Below are 17,530 nucleotides of genomic sequence, written 5' to 3'. Positions count from 1 at the left end.
GAGGAAACTCAAGGAACAGCCTAAGAGAAAGATGATACTACGAGTGGTAGATGGAAAGAGACCAAGATCTTGATATTGTTGAGCCTCTGAATCCATCAATCCAGATGTTTGCCCTACCCACAAACTTTCCATTTAGTAAGGCAATGAAAACTTCCTTTATTAGCACCAGTCTGAGAAGGATTTCATTCACAACTGAAAGCATGCTAATTGATATACTAATGGTATCTAGGAACCCCAAATCTGACTTAAGTATATATGTGAGTATAGGAGACAAGCCTGGAATAGAATTAAGTCCTGGGCTTTAAAAAGAGTACAGTAATTGATTTGGAGAAGTGCATTCAATCTGTAGGGCTGGCCAGTAGCTCAGTTGGTTAGAGCATGGTCTTGTAATACCAAGGTCAAGGTTTGGTTCCCTAAACCAGCCAGCTGCCAAAAAAAAAAAAAAAAAAAGAATTCTGTAGATGCTAGAAATTTATATTTTCAGTTTATGCCATCACTTATCATAATGGATTACATAAATTCACACTTGTCTTCTTTGCAAGAATTTAATACCACGCATACCGTATGGTAGGCTGCTGCTGAGTGAAGGGTACAAGATAATTCATAGGTAGGTGAATGGAAGTTGCCTATTCAGAGGTGCATGGTGCCTATCCTAGATATAAAATCATCGCTACAACTGGGATATGGTTAAGGACATTAGTCTTTATTTCTCTGCCTAGGCAGCCCCAATATCTATATTCCCCAAAAAGTCTTTCACTTGGCATGGGTAGCCTCTTCCCACTTGAACTGATTTCTGCTCACATCTGTTATCTCTATCATTTAAAAGGAATTATAAAGACAAATCAAGTGTGGTATAAAAAAGTCACGAGCAGGGGATTCAAGTTTGGCACCTAATTTTTCAGAGTAGAACTTACCATGAAATGACACTAGGTAGAGAAAGAGATTATAACAATCCTTATTTAATTTTATAGGATTACTTGGCTAATCCCACATCTGATTTTCTCACCATTACATTCTCAAACACTAGCACAATACCTGGCACATAGTAGGTGTTCAATAAATATTTGCTGAACAAATTAAAGTTATACCACAGTAATTCTGACCAGCTATGTAAATTACAAAAAGCAAAAGCTACAAAAAAAATTAAAAATTAACAAAAGGGTATATTACCTATTCCTATCTTGTGTAAAACTTCTGAAAAGGTAGAATCTCTGAAAGGCTAGGAGTAATTGAATTGTTTCTAACAGCTATTTTACATCTATGTCAAACATTCAGTGTCCTTAGTGATGGTGGTAAGTTGGAAAAATAAAAGACAACAATTCCAAACATTTTAACATTCTGATTATATAGCTTTCTGGTCACCCCCAGACACACATTCAGGATAAATACACACTCAACATTAAAATGATTATTTATTTTTCAGGTTTAAATGGTTTCAAAATATGTATGTACAAGATAAATAAAACAAACTACACTCAGAGAACCACATAGAGCAGAATAGATAAACATACAGAGTCTTTTATAGGATACAAAAATTATGATGTCATCAAATACAAAGAAAAACATCCAAGAAAGGTAGGCAAATCAGACCACCATGGCAAAGAATGTATTAACTAAGAGGGACCAGGAAAAACCCCCTTAACATCAGGAAGAAATTTCTTTTGTATGCCTCCTAGCTGCCTGGCTTTCCTTTTCTGTGTTGAGTTCTGTACTTCAGAGTCACTGGACTCTGGTAGATTATCAAGCACTTCTTCATCAGCCTAAAAAGGAGCAGATAAGGTAAAACACAACAAGGTTCACCCAAATGCCAAGAAGGAGGAAAATGAAGCTCTATAATATTATTTCCAGGTGTTTCTTTGTTGTAAGATTTATATATTACACTGTGTATATGATATTCCCTCTAAAAGAATCTTCCTCAATTTTTTATGTTTTAATTTTTTAATTTCTTTTTACAAGTAATACATAATGCTACTTAACTCAATCTGATGGATATCGCAACTCAGCAAGAACCAGAATGTGCTAATCTTCTGTTCTTGCAATTTGTATTTTGTTAAATGAGGAAACTCTATCAACTTAAACTGGAGAAGTTTTTCCTTCTCCCTTTTTCCATGAATGGTCCCATAAGAAATGTAAATTCCACAGTGCCCACCACCCCATATCCACTCCCAATTCATGCAATCAGTTCCTGCAAATATAATCTCTTAGTGTTTAAAAAAAAAAAAAAAGACAGTTTAGAAAAGAAGAATCCGAGTCACCTCCTCTGTGTCCCTGCTACCCCCAAGAATATAAAAAAAATTCATCAGATGCCCGCCCGCCCTCTAGTGTTGCCAATTACTGACAACTGTTAGAAAAAATCTACTGTTGGTTGAGCTACTAGGCTATTTTGTTGAATAATTATTTAGAAGGTTGTAATAGGGGAAGAAAATCAACTAGCCATTCTAGAGTACAGTACAAATTTGGGAAATTTAATAAACTTTACACACATATAGATACACACACACGTATTGAACGGAAAATAGTAGAAAACATCATACCGTCTGATTTTGTCTTGCATGCTTCTCGGTCCACTGCCTGGCATTCTTGAGAAAGACTGGCTTATTATATTTAAATTCTGAGGACTGAGATGAAATCAAAGAAAAGGCTTAATGGAGAAAAAAACAATTTGCAGTGGTATGCTGCAGCTGCTGCAGCTATCCTCACATATCCTCTGTACCTCACATTAGAGGTATAGAGAAAGCAGGATATGTGTTGCAGAGGAAATGGGGATACTTACTATGTCAGCCATGAGTGGGTCATCAGGGTTGGGTTCTGACATGAGCAGCTGAATAGAGGTTAACACAGTTGCAATATTGAGGGATGGTCTCCAGGCACCCTATACACACACACACATAAACAGCTGCTTTCATATTAGAATGTGATACTGTAATTCGAGTTTTATAGTTGAAGAAAACAGAAGGCCATAGAGTAAACCCTTTACCCACCACTCACTTTTGGTGGCAATTTGAGAACATCTAGACAAATCCTTCCAGCAGAATCAATGTTTGGATGATATATCGGAGTCAGAAATCGGATCTGAGGAGGTTCAAATGGATACCTTTGAATGCATAGGACAACAGAAAATTTTCATTATAATATTGTTTCTTAATATATTTTAAATAGTTTCCCGGTCACTAATATACATAAAAAAATAATGCTGGTAATATAGAAATAATCAGGAAGACAGCCTTTGTGATGCAAACCTCTCTTCGCAAACTTTTATTATAAAAATTTATGGATAATAAGAAAAATTGAAATAATAGTATTGAAAACACCCACATACCCACCACTTGGATTTAAGCCATTTCACCTTCTAAATACTTCAGCATGTATTTCCTAAGAACGAGGATATTCTCAAATATAACTGCAACACTATTATACTTATGAAAAACTTAAAAAATTTCCAAATATCATTTACTACTCAGATTTCCTTAATTATTTTCCTAATTTTTTTTTTTTTACAGCTGGGGTTTTTCAAAACAAGATTCAATTAAGGTTTATACATTGCATTTGGTTATCATGTCTCTTTAGTGAGATATAAACCTTGGAAAGTTCCCAGTCTATTTTCAGAACTGATGTACCCCATGATTAAGCTACTCTCTCAGGACTTTAGCAAGTTCGGCCAGGATCTGACCTGGTGAATAGATGTCTGTGTTCCAAGTTAGATACACATTTCTTCCCTTCCCCATTCTATACAAAACTACAACAAACATAACTTACCTGATGAGAGCCTTAAAGGAAACTTGAGTTAAAAGGGGCCTTAACATTGAGATGGAAAGTAGAATGGTGGTTGCCAGGGGTTGGGGTCACGGAGGAATGGGGGTTATTATTTAATGAGTATAGTTTCAGTTTAGGAAAATAAAAAAGTCCTGGAGATAGATGGTGGTGATAGTTACACAACAATGTGAATGTATTTAATGCCACTGAAATGTACACTTAAAAATGGTTAATATGGTCAATTTTACGTTATGTATATTTTACCATAATTAAAAAAGGGTGTTTCTTTAGATGTGAACTAGCTCATTATTTTAGAGAAGGAAACTGAACTCCAGAGAGAGAAAATAACTTGCCTAGGGTCACATTAAGTCATGATAAGACTAGGATTAAAACCCAGGTTCTTTAACCCCTACATTTAATCTTCTGCCTACTACATTGCTCTGTCTTCCAATACCTATGTTTTACCATGTAGGTTGAGAATCTAATTAACACTAACCTCTCGGGAATGATAACTTCCAGCTTGAACACGCCTTTCTCATAAGGTGTGTTGGCTCCACCTAATATTTCTTTGAAGAAAAAAAAAAAATTTAAAAGGGAATCAGAGATAATTTGAATTACCATACCATATAGACCTAATGAGATCTATGGTCCTAATAGAGAAACTAGGTCTAGGACAATAATTCTCTCTCAGGGCTTTAATAAGTCCTCATGCAATGCACCATGAAGTTGATGTACCCAAAAAGTTGATGGTGTCAAACAAAGGACATACAGAAGATCTAAAACAGAAGTTGCAAAATGCTGACCTCAAGACCAAATACAACCCACAGATTTATATTGTTTGGACTGCAGTATTCTAATCATTTGTTTCCTGTCTGGCCTCAGATTTTGATATGGTGATCTTTGGTCTAAACGCTGCTTCAGAGCTGATGCCCAAATTTTGGTTATAAATCAGCAAAAGATATAACAAATTATTAAAGTCAAAGAAGCAAGAAATGGGCAGCCCATTGCTCAGCTGGTTAGAGTGCAGCCTTATAACACCAAGGTCAAGGCCAGCCACCCCCCAAAAAAGAGAGAGAGAAGCAAGGATTGTCAAGCAAATCTTTTATGAATGTAAACAAATCAGGGTAGGGCACTTTAACCTTGTAATTGCTTCCTACTTTAGAAAAATATACAAATGTTTGAATTTCAGCATTCTTTAGAAGAATATACAAATGTTTGAATTTCAGTTGGGTTATGACTGTCATCAAACAAATGATGTGATATCTACGAGCTCGCAGATCATCCATTTGGTCCTTATCTTGCCAGCATGTGATGCCAGGGGGTGGCTCTGTGGCTAACATGTGCAGCTCTCTCTTTAGACGTGAGGCTCTCTGCATGATCTCAAGTAAAAGGAATCACACACACCACTCCGCACGAAGAGCTGGCTGGGACGCACTGGGGGAGAAAAGGAGCAACCATGAAATAGTCAGCAATAGTGACTGTGGAGTTTTCAGCACACTGCTTCAATCTGGTGAAGGACGGATTCTTTTTTTTCTTCTGGCCCTGTTCTGGGACAGATTCCTGTTATTAATCTCTATTCTGACAAGGGAGTCTGAGATTTTTCCATTTCCTTTTTGTGAACTTTTTTTATCTACTTAAGCAAATAACATTTTAAAATAAAGAATACAAAATGCAAAAAGTTCTACAAAACCCAAAACACTATACGTTTTACGTTAATGTCTGCTTCCACTGATAAATTATGAACTCATGAGGCCAGGGCTTGGGTCTGACTTTGCTCACCACTGCATCCTTAGCACGCCTTGCATTGGAAGGGCCTTGACAAATACTAGCTGTGTGAGGGAGTCTACATATGCTTCCTGAGCAGAAGAATGACACAGAGAGATAGTCAACACTCTGAGATATTTAAAAGCTAACGCTTAAATGTCTGTGGTTCTGTTCGTGTATTATGGATTCCGCATCCTCCCAATTCTTCAGGGATCCTCCTCCACCAATCCTTCAAACTGTTCATATCTGCCTTACAACACTCACTGTACTAACCCTTCTTCAAGATGGGGCGGGAGGTGGTAACACAATTTAGTTAGGTTCTCAAGATAAAGTCTTAGTAAAATATAAGTGTTCTTTAGTTAAACAAACAAAAAGTATTTCATCTTTCTCTAGTTATTTCCAATCTTTCCTTCTTACCCATCAACACTCAAATATGCTCAGAGTCTCTCTCATCTAAAAAACATCCACACTCACATCCATTCAACACCCTTCGTATCTCTACTTCTCCCTCTAACCACTACCAAAGGATACCAGTCCTTTGATACACATTACAAATATCATCTCCCAGTTTGTGCTTTGTCTTACCACTTTATTCATGGGGTCTTTTGAGAACACACACTCTTTATGTAATCAACTTTAAAGTCTTTCCCTTTACTAGATTCTTCTTTACCCCCCAATTTAAAGTTACTTTCCTACATATTCTTCAAATTTTTTTACAATTTTGCCTTTCACATATAAATCATTAATCCATTAGGAATAGATTAGGATGTGTATATAGTGAGTGAGGTAGGCATCCAATTAAAAAATTTTCCTCATATGAATAACCAATTGTCCTAGTGCCATTTATTGAAAAAGTCTATCCTTTCCCTGCTGGTATTACTATAGATTAAATTTTCATATATGTGTGGATCTGTTTTGGGACTTTTGAATTTGTTCCACTGGCCAACTGAATTATTTAGCCAGTACTCTCACTGTTTCAATTACTATAGCTTATTTATTTTTCATTATTTATTTTAAAAATTTTGGGGGCTGGCCGGTTAGCTCAGTTGGTTAGACCATGGTGTTATAACACCAAGGTAAAGGGTTTGGATCCCCATACTAGCCATCCACGCTCCCCTCCCCACCGCCAAAAAAAGTATAAAAATTTTTTTTCCCCAGCTTTATTGAGGTATAACTGGCAAGTAAAAATTGTATATGTTTAAAGTCCAACATGATATTGTATAGCTTACCCACTTTGTTCTTTTTCTTTTTTTTCTAAAAATGACCGGTAAGGGGATCTCAACCCTTGGCTTGGTGTTAGCACCACGCTCAGCCAGTGAGCAAACTGGCCATCCCTATATAGGATCCGAACCCGTGGTTATCAGCACCGCACTCTACCGAGTGAGCCACGGGCCGGCCTACACTTTGTTCTTTTTCTTCAGGAATGTCTTGATACTCTTGGCCCTTTGCTCTTCCATATAAATGTTGGGATCAGTTCATTAAAGTCCACAAATATGAGTATACACATATATACACACACATAGAACCCTCTTGTGATTTGGACTGTAATTTCCTTGACTATAGATTAATTTGGGGAGAACTGATCTCTATGACATTGAGTTCTAAGAACCATGAACATATGTTTTATTCTTTTTTGATGCTTTTCAAAGGTTAATATCTTTTCTATAAAGCCTTACCTGATTTTTGTTAGGTTTATTCATAAGTACTTTATATTTTTATCTTTCTAAAAATGATTTCTACCTATTTTTTGCTGGTGTATGTAAATATAATTGATTTTTTTAAACTAAAACCTTAATAATGCTAATGACAAATCTATATGGGGGGTGAATGGGAATGGTAATTCTACATTGCCAATCATATCATCCACATATAACCAGTTTATTTCTTCCTTTCTAATCTTTTTCCTGTCTTTTATTCTGGAGATAACTTTCAGTACAATGTTGGACAGAAAAGCTGATAGATAGTGCTCTTATCTGATTTCTAACCTTAAAGGGAAAGCTTTCAACATTATGCTGATGGGTAAGATTGGCCTATAATTCTAATTTTGTCCTTATCAGGTATCAAGGTTATGCTGGCCTTCTAAAATATTTAGGGAGTCTTGTTTCTTTTTTTACATATTGTGGACTAATCTGGAAAATAATTTGTTTCTAGGTTGTCTGGCAGAACTTCATCTGGTCCTGGTGTTTTCATTTAGAGAATTTTTAACTACAAATCCAATTTCTTTGATTATTACAGTATTATTCAATTTCTCTATTTCTTCTTGAGTCAATTTTGGCAAAATAAATTTTTCCACAAATTTATCTATTTCATCCAGTTTTAAATTTATTTGTATAGTATTGTAACTATGGACCAAACAGTGACCACAGCACATTCCATTGCCCAGTCCAGATGGCCTGAATGTGGAAAGAACTCAATTAAAATGATTTTATAACAAAAAAATTTTTATTTGTGTAAAGTTATCTTTTTAGTATATAGAGTACCTGTCTGTGGTTATTCATGTCTAACATTGTTTACCTGTGCCACTTTTTTTTCCTGTGATCAATCTTGCCAGGAATGTATTAATTTTCTCAGTCTTTGCAAAGAACATTTTATAGTTCCTCTGTGCTGGAAATTTATTTTCTATTTCAGTAACTTCTACTCCTATCTTTAGGATATTTCTATCCTTCTACTTTCTTGGTTTTTCCTTTTTCAAACTTAGGTTGTATGCCTAATTTTTCATTTTTCTTCTTTACAATTGTAAACATGTAAGACTATACATTGCCTTCTAAGTACCACTGCTTCCCAAAGTTTTGACATGTAGAATATTCTCCCATTCTCAATATTTTCTCATTTCCCTTATGATTTCTTCTTTATTTAGATACAGCTTTCTGGGCTGGCCCGTGGCTCACTTGGGATTGTGTGGTGATAACACCAAGGCCACAGGTTTGGATCCCTATATAGGGATGGCTGGTTACTCACTTGGGAGAGCGTGGTGCTGACAACACCAAGTCAAGGGTTAAGATACCCTTACCGGTCATCTTTAAAAACAACAACAACAAAAAACCCCAGAAAGAAACAGCTTTCTTAATTTTAAAACAAGAGTTTCCTAGTTATATTTGTTATTGATTGATTGATTTTTTTTGGCAGCTGGCCAGTACGGGGATCCAAACTCTTGACCTTGGTGTTACCAGCACCACACTTTAAGTAAGTGAGCTAACTGGCCAGCCCTATTTGTTATTGATTTCTAATATGTTGCTTTTTATTCCTTTTGAATTTGTTGAGTCTTTGATTTATTGCAAAATATGTAGTCAATGTTCATAAATGTCCTATGTGTCCTTTGAGAGAATGTCTATTCCAAAGTTATTGGAGGCAGAGTTCTATATATATGCCCATTAAATATACTTGTTAATCACATTGATCAAATCTTCTACATTTTTAATATTTTTCCTACGGTGTTTTATCAATTATTGAGAGTGATGGTTAACTAATAGATCACCGTGATGGTAAGTCTGTAATTTCTCCTTATAGTTTTATTGATTTTTGCCTTATATATTTAGGGAGGCTAAGACATATAATTTTAGAATTGTGACATATTCCTAGCAAATTATAGTTTTTATCATTATTAGAGAATCCTCTTTCTCTAGTAATGTTTTTTTCTTAATGTATGTTTCATATTAAAACTATCCCAGCTTTCTTCTGGTTTGTACTTCCCTGAGATATCATTTTCCATCCTTTTATTTTCTACCTTTCTATATCTTTAGGTTTTAGATGTGCCTTTTGTATGTGTCCAGATTTTAAAAACCCAATCTTCTAATCTTTATCTTTTAACTGGTATATTTAACACATTCACATTTATCAATATATCAGTTATCTATTGCTGTAAAACCACCCAAAACTTAGTGAACTAGAACAATCACCATTTTACTTGCTCATAATTCTGTGAGTCAGCAATTTAAGCTGGGCTCGGACTAAATAGTACTTTTGCAGGTCTTGCCTAGGATTCTTTATGTGGCTGCAGTCATCTGGAGGCTCTACTGGCAGCTTGGAGTAGGAGGCCTTATCTGGGATGGTTTCATCTCTATTCCATTTTTTGATGGGAGGAATGGCAAAATTACATTGCAAAGGGACATAGAGACAGAGCTGGGAGGAATTATGGCCATCTTTGCAAACAATCTACCACACTATAATTACAGACATATTTAGATTTGTTCCTACCATCTTCTATTGTATTTTCCATTTATCTTTTTTTTCCTAAGTTTATTTTTCTTTGCCTTTGTATTGATTTATCTTTTCATTCCATTTTCTCCCTCTTAGCTTCAAAGTTATAATCTGTATTTGTGTTACTTTTAAAAATTACCACACACTGGCAGGCCGGCCCGTGGCTCACTCGGTAGAGTGCGGTGCTGATAAAAATTACCACACAGATTTAAATATGCATAATGATAGAGTTTGGATGCCTTGTCCTCACCAAAACTCATGTGGGAATCTGATCCCCAATGTGGCAGTCAGTGTTCGGAGCTGTTTTAGTCATGGGGGCAGATCCCTCATGAACGGATAAATGCTCTCCCTGGGGGAGGGGGGCCTGAGTGAGATCTTGCTCTATTATTTCCCGTGAGAGCTAATTGTTTAGAATACCCTGGCACCTCCCCCCTCTCTCTTTCTTGCTTCCTCTCGCCATGTGATCTGCTTGTCCCTGCAGGCTGCCTGCCGCTTTCCACCATGAGTAGAAGCAGCCTGAGGCCCGCACCAGATGCAGTTCTTCCAGAATCATAAGCCAAATAAACCTCTGTTCTTTATAAATTACCCAGTCTCAGGTGTTCTGCTATAGCATCACAAAACGGACTAATACACATATTTAATTTAACAAAGACTGAAGCTGAAAATTTAGAGTTTGGCATGTTCTCTGCCACAGGGCTCATGCTGGGCTTTCTTGTTTTCTCTGCTCTTGCCTCAATTGCTCTCTCTGATGCCCTGCTCTGAAGAGACACCTGCCATCTCCTGCAAGCCTGGCCTACGGAGGCAGTGGCATGTGGTTTAGAAGCACCCACAACTCCCACTAGGAGGCCTGCATGGGCTATGGGTTATGATCTGTACAGTGTCTATGATTATACAGTACCATCTATGGAGAAAGCCCTTGTGAAAAGACAGATAGCTCTTCCTTCTGGGTGTCATGGAAGAGTAGCTCCATGTTCTGTCTTCGCTGCAAAACACTTCATAGATGTAGGATGTCCTAGGTGATTACAGAGATGTTGCTGTTACACCATTTAATTTTGGCAAAGAAAAGTTTGAAGTCAAAAATGGTGATCGAGGCCGGCCCGTGGCTCACTCGGTAGAGTGCGGTGCTGATAACACCAAGGCCACGGGTTCGGATCCTATATAGGGATGGCCGGTTTGCTCACTGGCTGAGTGTGGTGCTGACAACACCAAGCCAAGGGTTGAGATCCCCTTACCGGTCATCTTTTTAAAGGAAAAAAAAAAAAAAAAAAAAAAAGGGTGATCGAATTGCACAGTTCACATGTAAACAGGTTTTTTAAATCCAAAAATAGAAGTTTAAGTTTTGGATGACACTGAAGAGGGGTTTAGGTGGAAAGAATGAAAATTTATGCCAAGAATAGAAAATGAGAAAAAGTGCTTTTTTCTTAATAAAAATTTTTTGCTTAAAGTGTTTTTACTTCGGTAAACTTAATAGCTTTAACTTCTAAAAAATATTTGGTTTTCTTGTGAAAAAGGAAAGGGTACCTCTATTGGAATCACATAGAAACTTTCTTGTGTTTTTCTACAATTGACGTTAGTGTGTAAATCTGCTTTGTGGTGACCTAATGCAAACAGTTTCTTTTCTAAATCAAATTGTACATCAATTACAGATACAAATAACTGTATTATTTAATTCAATAAATGATACGTCTTCTACAACTTAAAAAAAAGACTAAATTTAACTGGTACCTTTACCCTCCTGCCAAACAATACAAGGACCTTGGAATGAATTAACTCCCCACTTTTGACTTATGCTGTTTTGTATATTAATTCTATCATTTTCTTTAAACTGAGTGAGGCATTTTTAGTATTTTATATAGTCAAAACTTAAAGAAATATTGGGTGAAAATTTTCCAAATATGATTTAAAAGAAGGTTAGATACCCAAGCAGAATAAATACAAAGAAAACCACACCTAGGCATGTCATAATTAAACTGTTAAAAACGAAAGATAAAGAAGAAAGTCTTAAAGCAGAGGAAAAGACATATTACATATACATGAACAATGATAAGAATTATAAGGAAATTAAAACAGCTATATACATATATTCTATGTGTTGAAGAAATAGAGAAGAGAATGAACATGTTAAGGAGAAACATAGAAGATTCAAAAAAAAAAAAAAAAAAGAGCCAAATTAAACTTTCAGAAATGAAAAATACCATGTCTGAGATTAAAAACATATTGGATAGGGTTAACAGCAGATTAGATGCTGCAGAAAAGATTACAGAACTTTAAGACATAGTAATAAATACAATCTAAAATGAAACAGGGAAAAAGAACTGTCAAAAACTGAACAGAATATCAGTGAGCTATGAGACATCAGCCTAATTGACTTGTAACTGGAGTTGCAAAAAGGGGCTGGGGTGGGGATATTTGAAAAAATAATAGCGAAGTTGTTCAACACAATTTGGTAACAACTGTAAACTCACAGATTCAAGATGCTCAATGAACCACAAGAAACATGAAAACATGAAAACACATACTAACCAAATTGCAAAAAAAGTGATAGAGACAAAAGTTAAAAGCAGACAGAGGAAAAAACATCTCATTATGTACAGAGGGAACAAAGATATAAAAAGGCAGCAATATCTCTTCAGAAACAATGCATGGCAGAAGACATCTTTAAAGAAGGGAGGTAAAGGGCCGAGCCCGTGGCGCACTCGGGAGGGTGCGGTGCTGGGAGCGCGGCGACGCTCCCGCCGCGGGTTCGGATCCTATATAGGAATGGCTGGTGCACTCACTGGCTGAGTACCGGTCACGAAAAAGACTAAAAAAAAAAAAAAAAAAAAAAAAGAAGGGAGGTAAATCTGAGTGCAGAGAGGTATTTACAACTAATCGATCACATCTTCTCCATTCCCACTCCTTCACTTGACTAGGCTTTCAAAAAAAAAAAGTATGGAAAAAGAAAACTGTAGACTTAGAATTTTGTATCTGGCAAAAATTAAGAGATAAATGAAATAAAAAGGAAGCATACAAATAAATCTTCATGACCTTGAGTTAGGCAAAGTCTTCTTACATATAATTCCAACAGCGCAAGCAACAACAGAAAAAAAAAAAGGTTAATTTGACTTCATTGAAATTAAAAGCTTTTGTGCTTCAAAGTACACCATGAAGAAAATATTTACAAATCATATACCTGATAAAGAACTTGTCTGTATCAAGAATACATAAATAATTAAATCATAAAAAGACAAAAAATCCAATTTTAAAAATGGGCAAAAGATTTGAATAGACAATTCTTCAAAGAAGATATACAAATAGCTAATAAGCACATGAAAAGATGTCCAACATCATTAATCATTAGGGAAATGAAAATCAAAACCATAATGATGTATCACTTCACAACCACTAGAATGGCTATAATCATGAAGATAACTTCGAAGTGTTGGTGAGGATGTGAAGGAACTAGAACTCATACATTGCTCTTAGAAAGGCAATATGACACACCTGCTTTGGAGAACAGTCTGTCAGTTCCTAAAAAGGTTTAACATAGAGTTAACTTACGATCCTGCAATTCCACACCTATGTGTACTCTAAAGAGAACTGAAAACTTTTGTTCACACAAAAATCCATACATGAATGTTCATAGCAGCATTATTTGTAATAGCCAACAAATGGAAACAACCCAAATGCACATTCAATGAAGGATGGATAAATAAAATAGGCTACATCCATACAATGGAATGTTGTTTGACAATAAAAAGTAATGTACTGATACATGCTAAAGTATAGACGAACTTTGAAAATATTATGCTAAGTGAAAGAAGCAAGTCACAAAATACCATATGTTGTATGATCCCATTTACATGAAATGTCTAGAATAGGCAATACCATAGACACAGAAAACAGATTAGTGGCTTGTTAGGGTTTGGGGGAGAAGAGGATGGGAAGTGATTGCTATTGGGCAGTGTTTCTTTTGGGGGTGAAGAAGATGGACTGCAGTGATGGTTGCACAACTCTGTGAATATGCTACAAACCACTGAATTCTACACTTTAAATTATACCTTAATATAGCTGATACAAAAAATTGGGAACAACCAATGGATAAACAAATTGCAGCATAGCTATACTAAAAAAGGAATGAACTATTGATACACACAACATGCATGAATCTCAAAAGTATCATGCTGAATGAAAGCAGCCAGACAATAAGAGTATATACTGTTCACATTTCCAAATTATATTTTACAGTAATTTATGAGGAAAAATAAATGCTATAATACATTTTTGTTTGTTTGTTTTTTTAAAAAGATGACCGGTAAGGGGATCTTAACCCTTGACTTGGTGTTGACAGCACCATGCTCACCCAGTGAGCTAACCGGCCATGGGATCCGAACCCGTGGCCTTGGTGTTATCAGCACCACACTCTCCCAAGTGAGTCACAGGCCAGCCCCAAATGCTATAATACATTTGGAGACTCAAAAATCTCAAGACAGACCCCTAGTAAATGAAGATCCATGATAGTATATATGTAATTAATAACTTGTCTTCTGTTCCATTAGAAAGTTCTTTGAGGGCAAGTTTCCTATTTTATTTCCTTTTTAATTAGGTGACTGCCTAGCTTAATTTTTTCAAATAAATGGTGAGATCAACTGGGGATGTCATGGAAAAAAAGTCACCTTTTAAAGGAAGGCCTTAAATGAACACAGTCTTGGCATGGTCAGCACATTTTAGGATTTGGTTTTCAGAAGTCAACCTAGATTCAGCAGGGCTTAGATGACTAATTCATGTCACACTCTCTCACAAAAACTTAAACTAAACAGGACAGTTTACTAATTTGTAAAAACTACAGCAAAAATTTTCATTCCACACATTCTCTCCCTAAATTATTTTTACTCAGGAAACTAATAATAATCAGAAGATTACCTGGTAGGTAGATTGTACAGTTAGTTGGATGTTTGTAATTTATGATAATCATCAACTTTGATCCACCTATCTTAACCACAGGAATATGTTCAAAGGAGACTAAATTTGTGTATTGTGTATTGGTTGGGTCAAGAGACTTTCCTGACTTGTGTTGCAAAAACCAATTTTGGTCCTTTGGTTCTCCTTTTTTTTTTTCTTTTTAAAATCTCCAGGTATGGTGCTCCCCCACAATTAACATACTCTTTCAGAAATATTTGGGTAGAATTAATAATACTATATGTGAGTTAATATGTTAAATAGGATCAATTATGCCACAACAGACTTTCATATAAATTACCCTCTAAACTACTTCTAAATTTCCTTAGCCACACCTTTAAGACCATCATCTCTTGGAGATAAGTTACTTCACTAGATAATTAACTTCACCTTTTATATACAGATCCTTACTATTCTCTCTGTAAGCAGATAATGGGAACCAATTACAATTAAAAAAAAAAAAAACTATCCACAAGAATACAGTGTGCCTTTATATAAAATGAGAATGCAGTGGAAAGCCATGGAGGGATTAGAATAGGGTGAGAAAAGCAAGACAATTTCTCCCAGGAAAGTAAGCAGACTCCAGTCTCATCATATTAACACAAATTGGTTTATGCCACTCTTTGACTCAAAAGCCATCAATTACTGCCTATTTTCTGGGTATACAGATTCTTTACAGTCTAGCCCCAAATCCAGTAACTACACCCCACAAACTTATGCTTCAGCCACACTGACCTATTCCTGTTGCCCATGAAAGTCTCGTTCTCTTTCACACCTACAGATACGTACACATGAAACTACAACTTCTTCCTCTTCTCCAGTAGTGCGTCCCAACCGTTCACACCTTTCAGACGTCATTCTCTGTGCGCCCACATCTATTTGCATCGTGTGTTGTAATTCACGTCTGATAGCTTCTCCTCATTAGGACGAATTCCCTGAAGGCAGGTCCCTTGTCTTTTTTTTTTTTTTTTTTTAAAGATGACCGGTAAGGGGATCTTAACCCTTGGCTTGGTGTTGTCAGCACCACGCTCACCCAGTGAGCAAACTGGCCATCCCTATATGGGATCCGAACCCGGGGCCTTGGTGTTATCAGCACCGCACTCTCCCGAGTGAGACACAGGCCGGCCCCCTTGTCTTTTTAATTTTTGGCAAATTACAGTCGTGTAGAAAATTTGAACAAAACATGGGTTTGGACCAGATGTTGAAGAAGGAAAAAGAACAGGCTGCAGCGAGTACAGGACAGTTATGTCCTTTCCACAGTGGCAAATTTGTCCCCGATGTGGCAGGAGGACGGTTCGGGGGAGCTCCGACTACGATTTCTTTGGGAAAATAACCTAAGAGCCTCCACTGAGCCCCGGCTTTTCGGAGGCTCTCCTTTCAGCCGAGAGGAAAACTCCCAAAATAGGCAGAACTAGGTACCCCTTCCCCCCAAGACCCACAGTGACTTCCTCCAGGGTGCGTTCTCTCAGGTGAACCGGAAAACCCCCCTTTCTTACCTGCGCGAAATAGCCTCACAGTGCAGCGCGCGCGGACCAACCGGGTACCCGCGCCTGCGCTAGCCCGGACTGTTGACCTGGCTCCGCCCCCCGCCCTGGAAGGATTGTTATTGGCCTACAGCAATCCCGCGGGAGAAGAGCGCTACCGCCTATTGGCCAGAGCTCTCAGACGGCTTCCGCTCACGCCGCATTCGAATTGGAGCGCGCGCCGGGAGCCGCCGTTCAACTTCCCACACTCGGCTGCTGGTTGCTGTCACGTTCTCAGCCGCTGTCCCAGCTGCACAACCTGGGGTGACCCGTGGGGTCACAAGTTGGGTCACGAGATCGGCTCTGTTTGCCAGAGCGGGGAAGGAGCTGGAAATAACCTCATAGGAGGAACAATGAAAAGAACCAAAAATATTTAATCTGGAGAAGGGAATACGTGATGGCTGTTTTCATTTACCGTATTTTAAATATTTTTCACATGGAAGATTTTACTATATCGGCGAACACATCTAACACCAGTAGATGAAAGTTAAAGGGATGCAAAATTGAGGTCAATAAAGCATTCTATTAATTAGAACTCAGAAGAGGAAGTAGGTAAGCTTGGCAGGTAGTGAATTCTATCATCACTAGGTAATCCCATGTGAGAGAATTGCATTGGGTGGAAGTTTGGGATAGATGACTTAAGTCGTCTTCTAATTCTAGAAGTGTGGAACTTTCAGACCAAGGAAGGACCTGTCTATAGCTAAGCCATCCTTGATTTCTCAGAGCTGCCCCTGCCCAATGTGAATGCTCCATGAGAGCTAAAGAATGGCTCAGACCTGACTTGAATCTAAAGAAAGTGCCTGGGGCTTTACTAGCCTTGGGAGTGAGTTATTATATTAAATAGGCTCAATTATACTACAACAGTCTTACATATAAATTACTCAAACTACTTGCAAATTTCCTTAGCCACACCTTTAAGACCATCACCACTAGATCATTAACCTCACCTTTTATATACAGATTCTTACTACTTTGTTGAAAAAAAACCCTCATCTCACTACTCTCAGCTCATTATGTAGCTTTAGAACAGTGGCATAGGAGTAATGATCAGTCAGCCTCTCCCTAAACTTGTAAACTAATATAATTTTGGCCCCTGAAGTGATTTCTACATTTAATCCAAATTAGTGTTAAGTAGCAACTGCTCTTCCATTAACCACTGCATGGTATGTTTTCTCTCCTCAAGAGACCCACACATTCACTAGGATTCTGTGATTCTACCCTGGGGCTCCTCACCTTGGTTGTAGGAATGCACCAACTAAAGTGGCTTATGAGAGCCGGCCCGTGGCTCATTCGGGAGAGTGTGGTGCTGACAACACCAAGGCCACGGGTTCCAATCCCTATATAGGGATGGCCAG

General features: G+C 37.3%; 1 protein-coding gene across 2 annotated transcripts; it reads right to left on the bottom strand.

The window, feature by feature from the left end:
* Positions 1 to 1,478: 1,478 nt before the first annotated feature.
* Positions 1,479 to 16,213, bottom strand: UBE2T (ubiquitin conjugating enzyme E2 T). 2 transcript variants are annotated; one of them, XM_063115183.1, is made up of 7 exons: positions 16,149 to 16,213; positions 5,021 to 5,187; positions 4,250 to 4,319; positions 2,989 to 3,094; positions 2,774 to 2,872; positions 2,535 to 2,618; positions 1,479 to 1,760 (listed from the first exon to the last, which is right to left on the bottom strand). In XM_063115183.1, the coding sequence occupies exons 2-7, from the start codon at positions 5,127 to 5,129 to the stop codon at positions 1,614 to 1,616; spliced, it is 615 nt and encodes a 204-aa protein (XP_062971253.1). In that variant the 5' UTR covers positions 5,130 to 5,187; positions 16,149 to 16,213; the 3' UTR covers positions 1,479 to 1,613. The 2 variants fall into 2 exon arrangements, with proteins under 2 accessions (XP_062971253.1, XP_062971254.1); XM_063115184.1 differs by having other exon boundaries at positions 4,250 to 4,310.
* Positions 16,214 to 17,530: the final 1,317 nt, after the last annotated feature.

This window comes from Cynocephalus volans, chromosome 11, assembly GCF_027409185.1.
Source record: "Cynocephalus volans isolate mCynVol1 chromosome 11, mCynVol1.pri, whole genome shotgun sequence".
Taxonomy (NCBI): domain Eukaryota; kingdom Metazoa; phylum Chordata; class Mammalia; order Dermoptera; family Cynocephalidae; genus Cynocephalus; species Cynocephalus volans.
This window is presented reverse-complemented; position numbering and strand designations above follow the sequence as displayed.

Excerpts from the sequence above, each read along its gene's own strand:
- UBE2T (XM_063115183.1), bottom strand. The coding sequence starts at position 5,129 with ATGCAGAGAGCCTCACGTCTAAAGAGAGAGCTGCACATGTTAGCCACA. Across the intron at positions 4,320-5,020 it reads AATGGATGATCTGCGAGCTC|AAATATTAGGTGGAGCCAAC; the intron begins GTAGATATCACA and ends TTTTCTTCAAAG. Across the intron at positions 2,619-2,773 it reads ACCCACTCATGGCTGACATA|TCCTCAGAATTTAAATATAA; the intron begins GTAAGTATCCCC and ends ATTTCATCTCAG.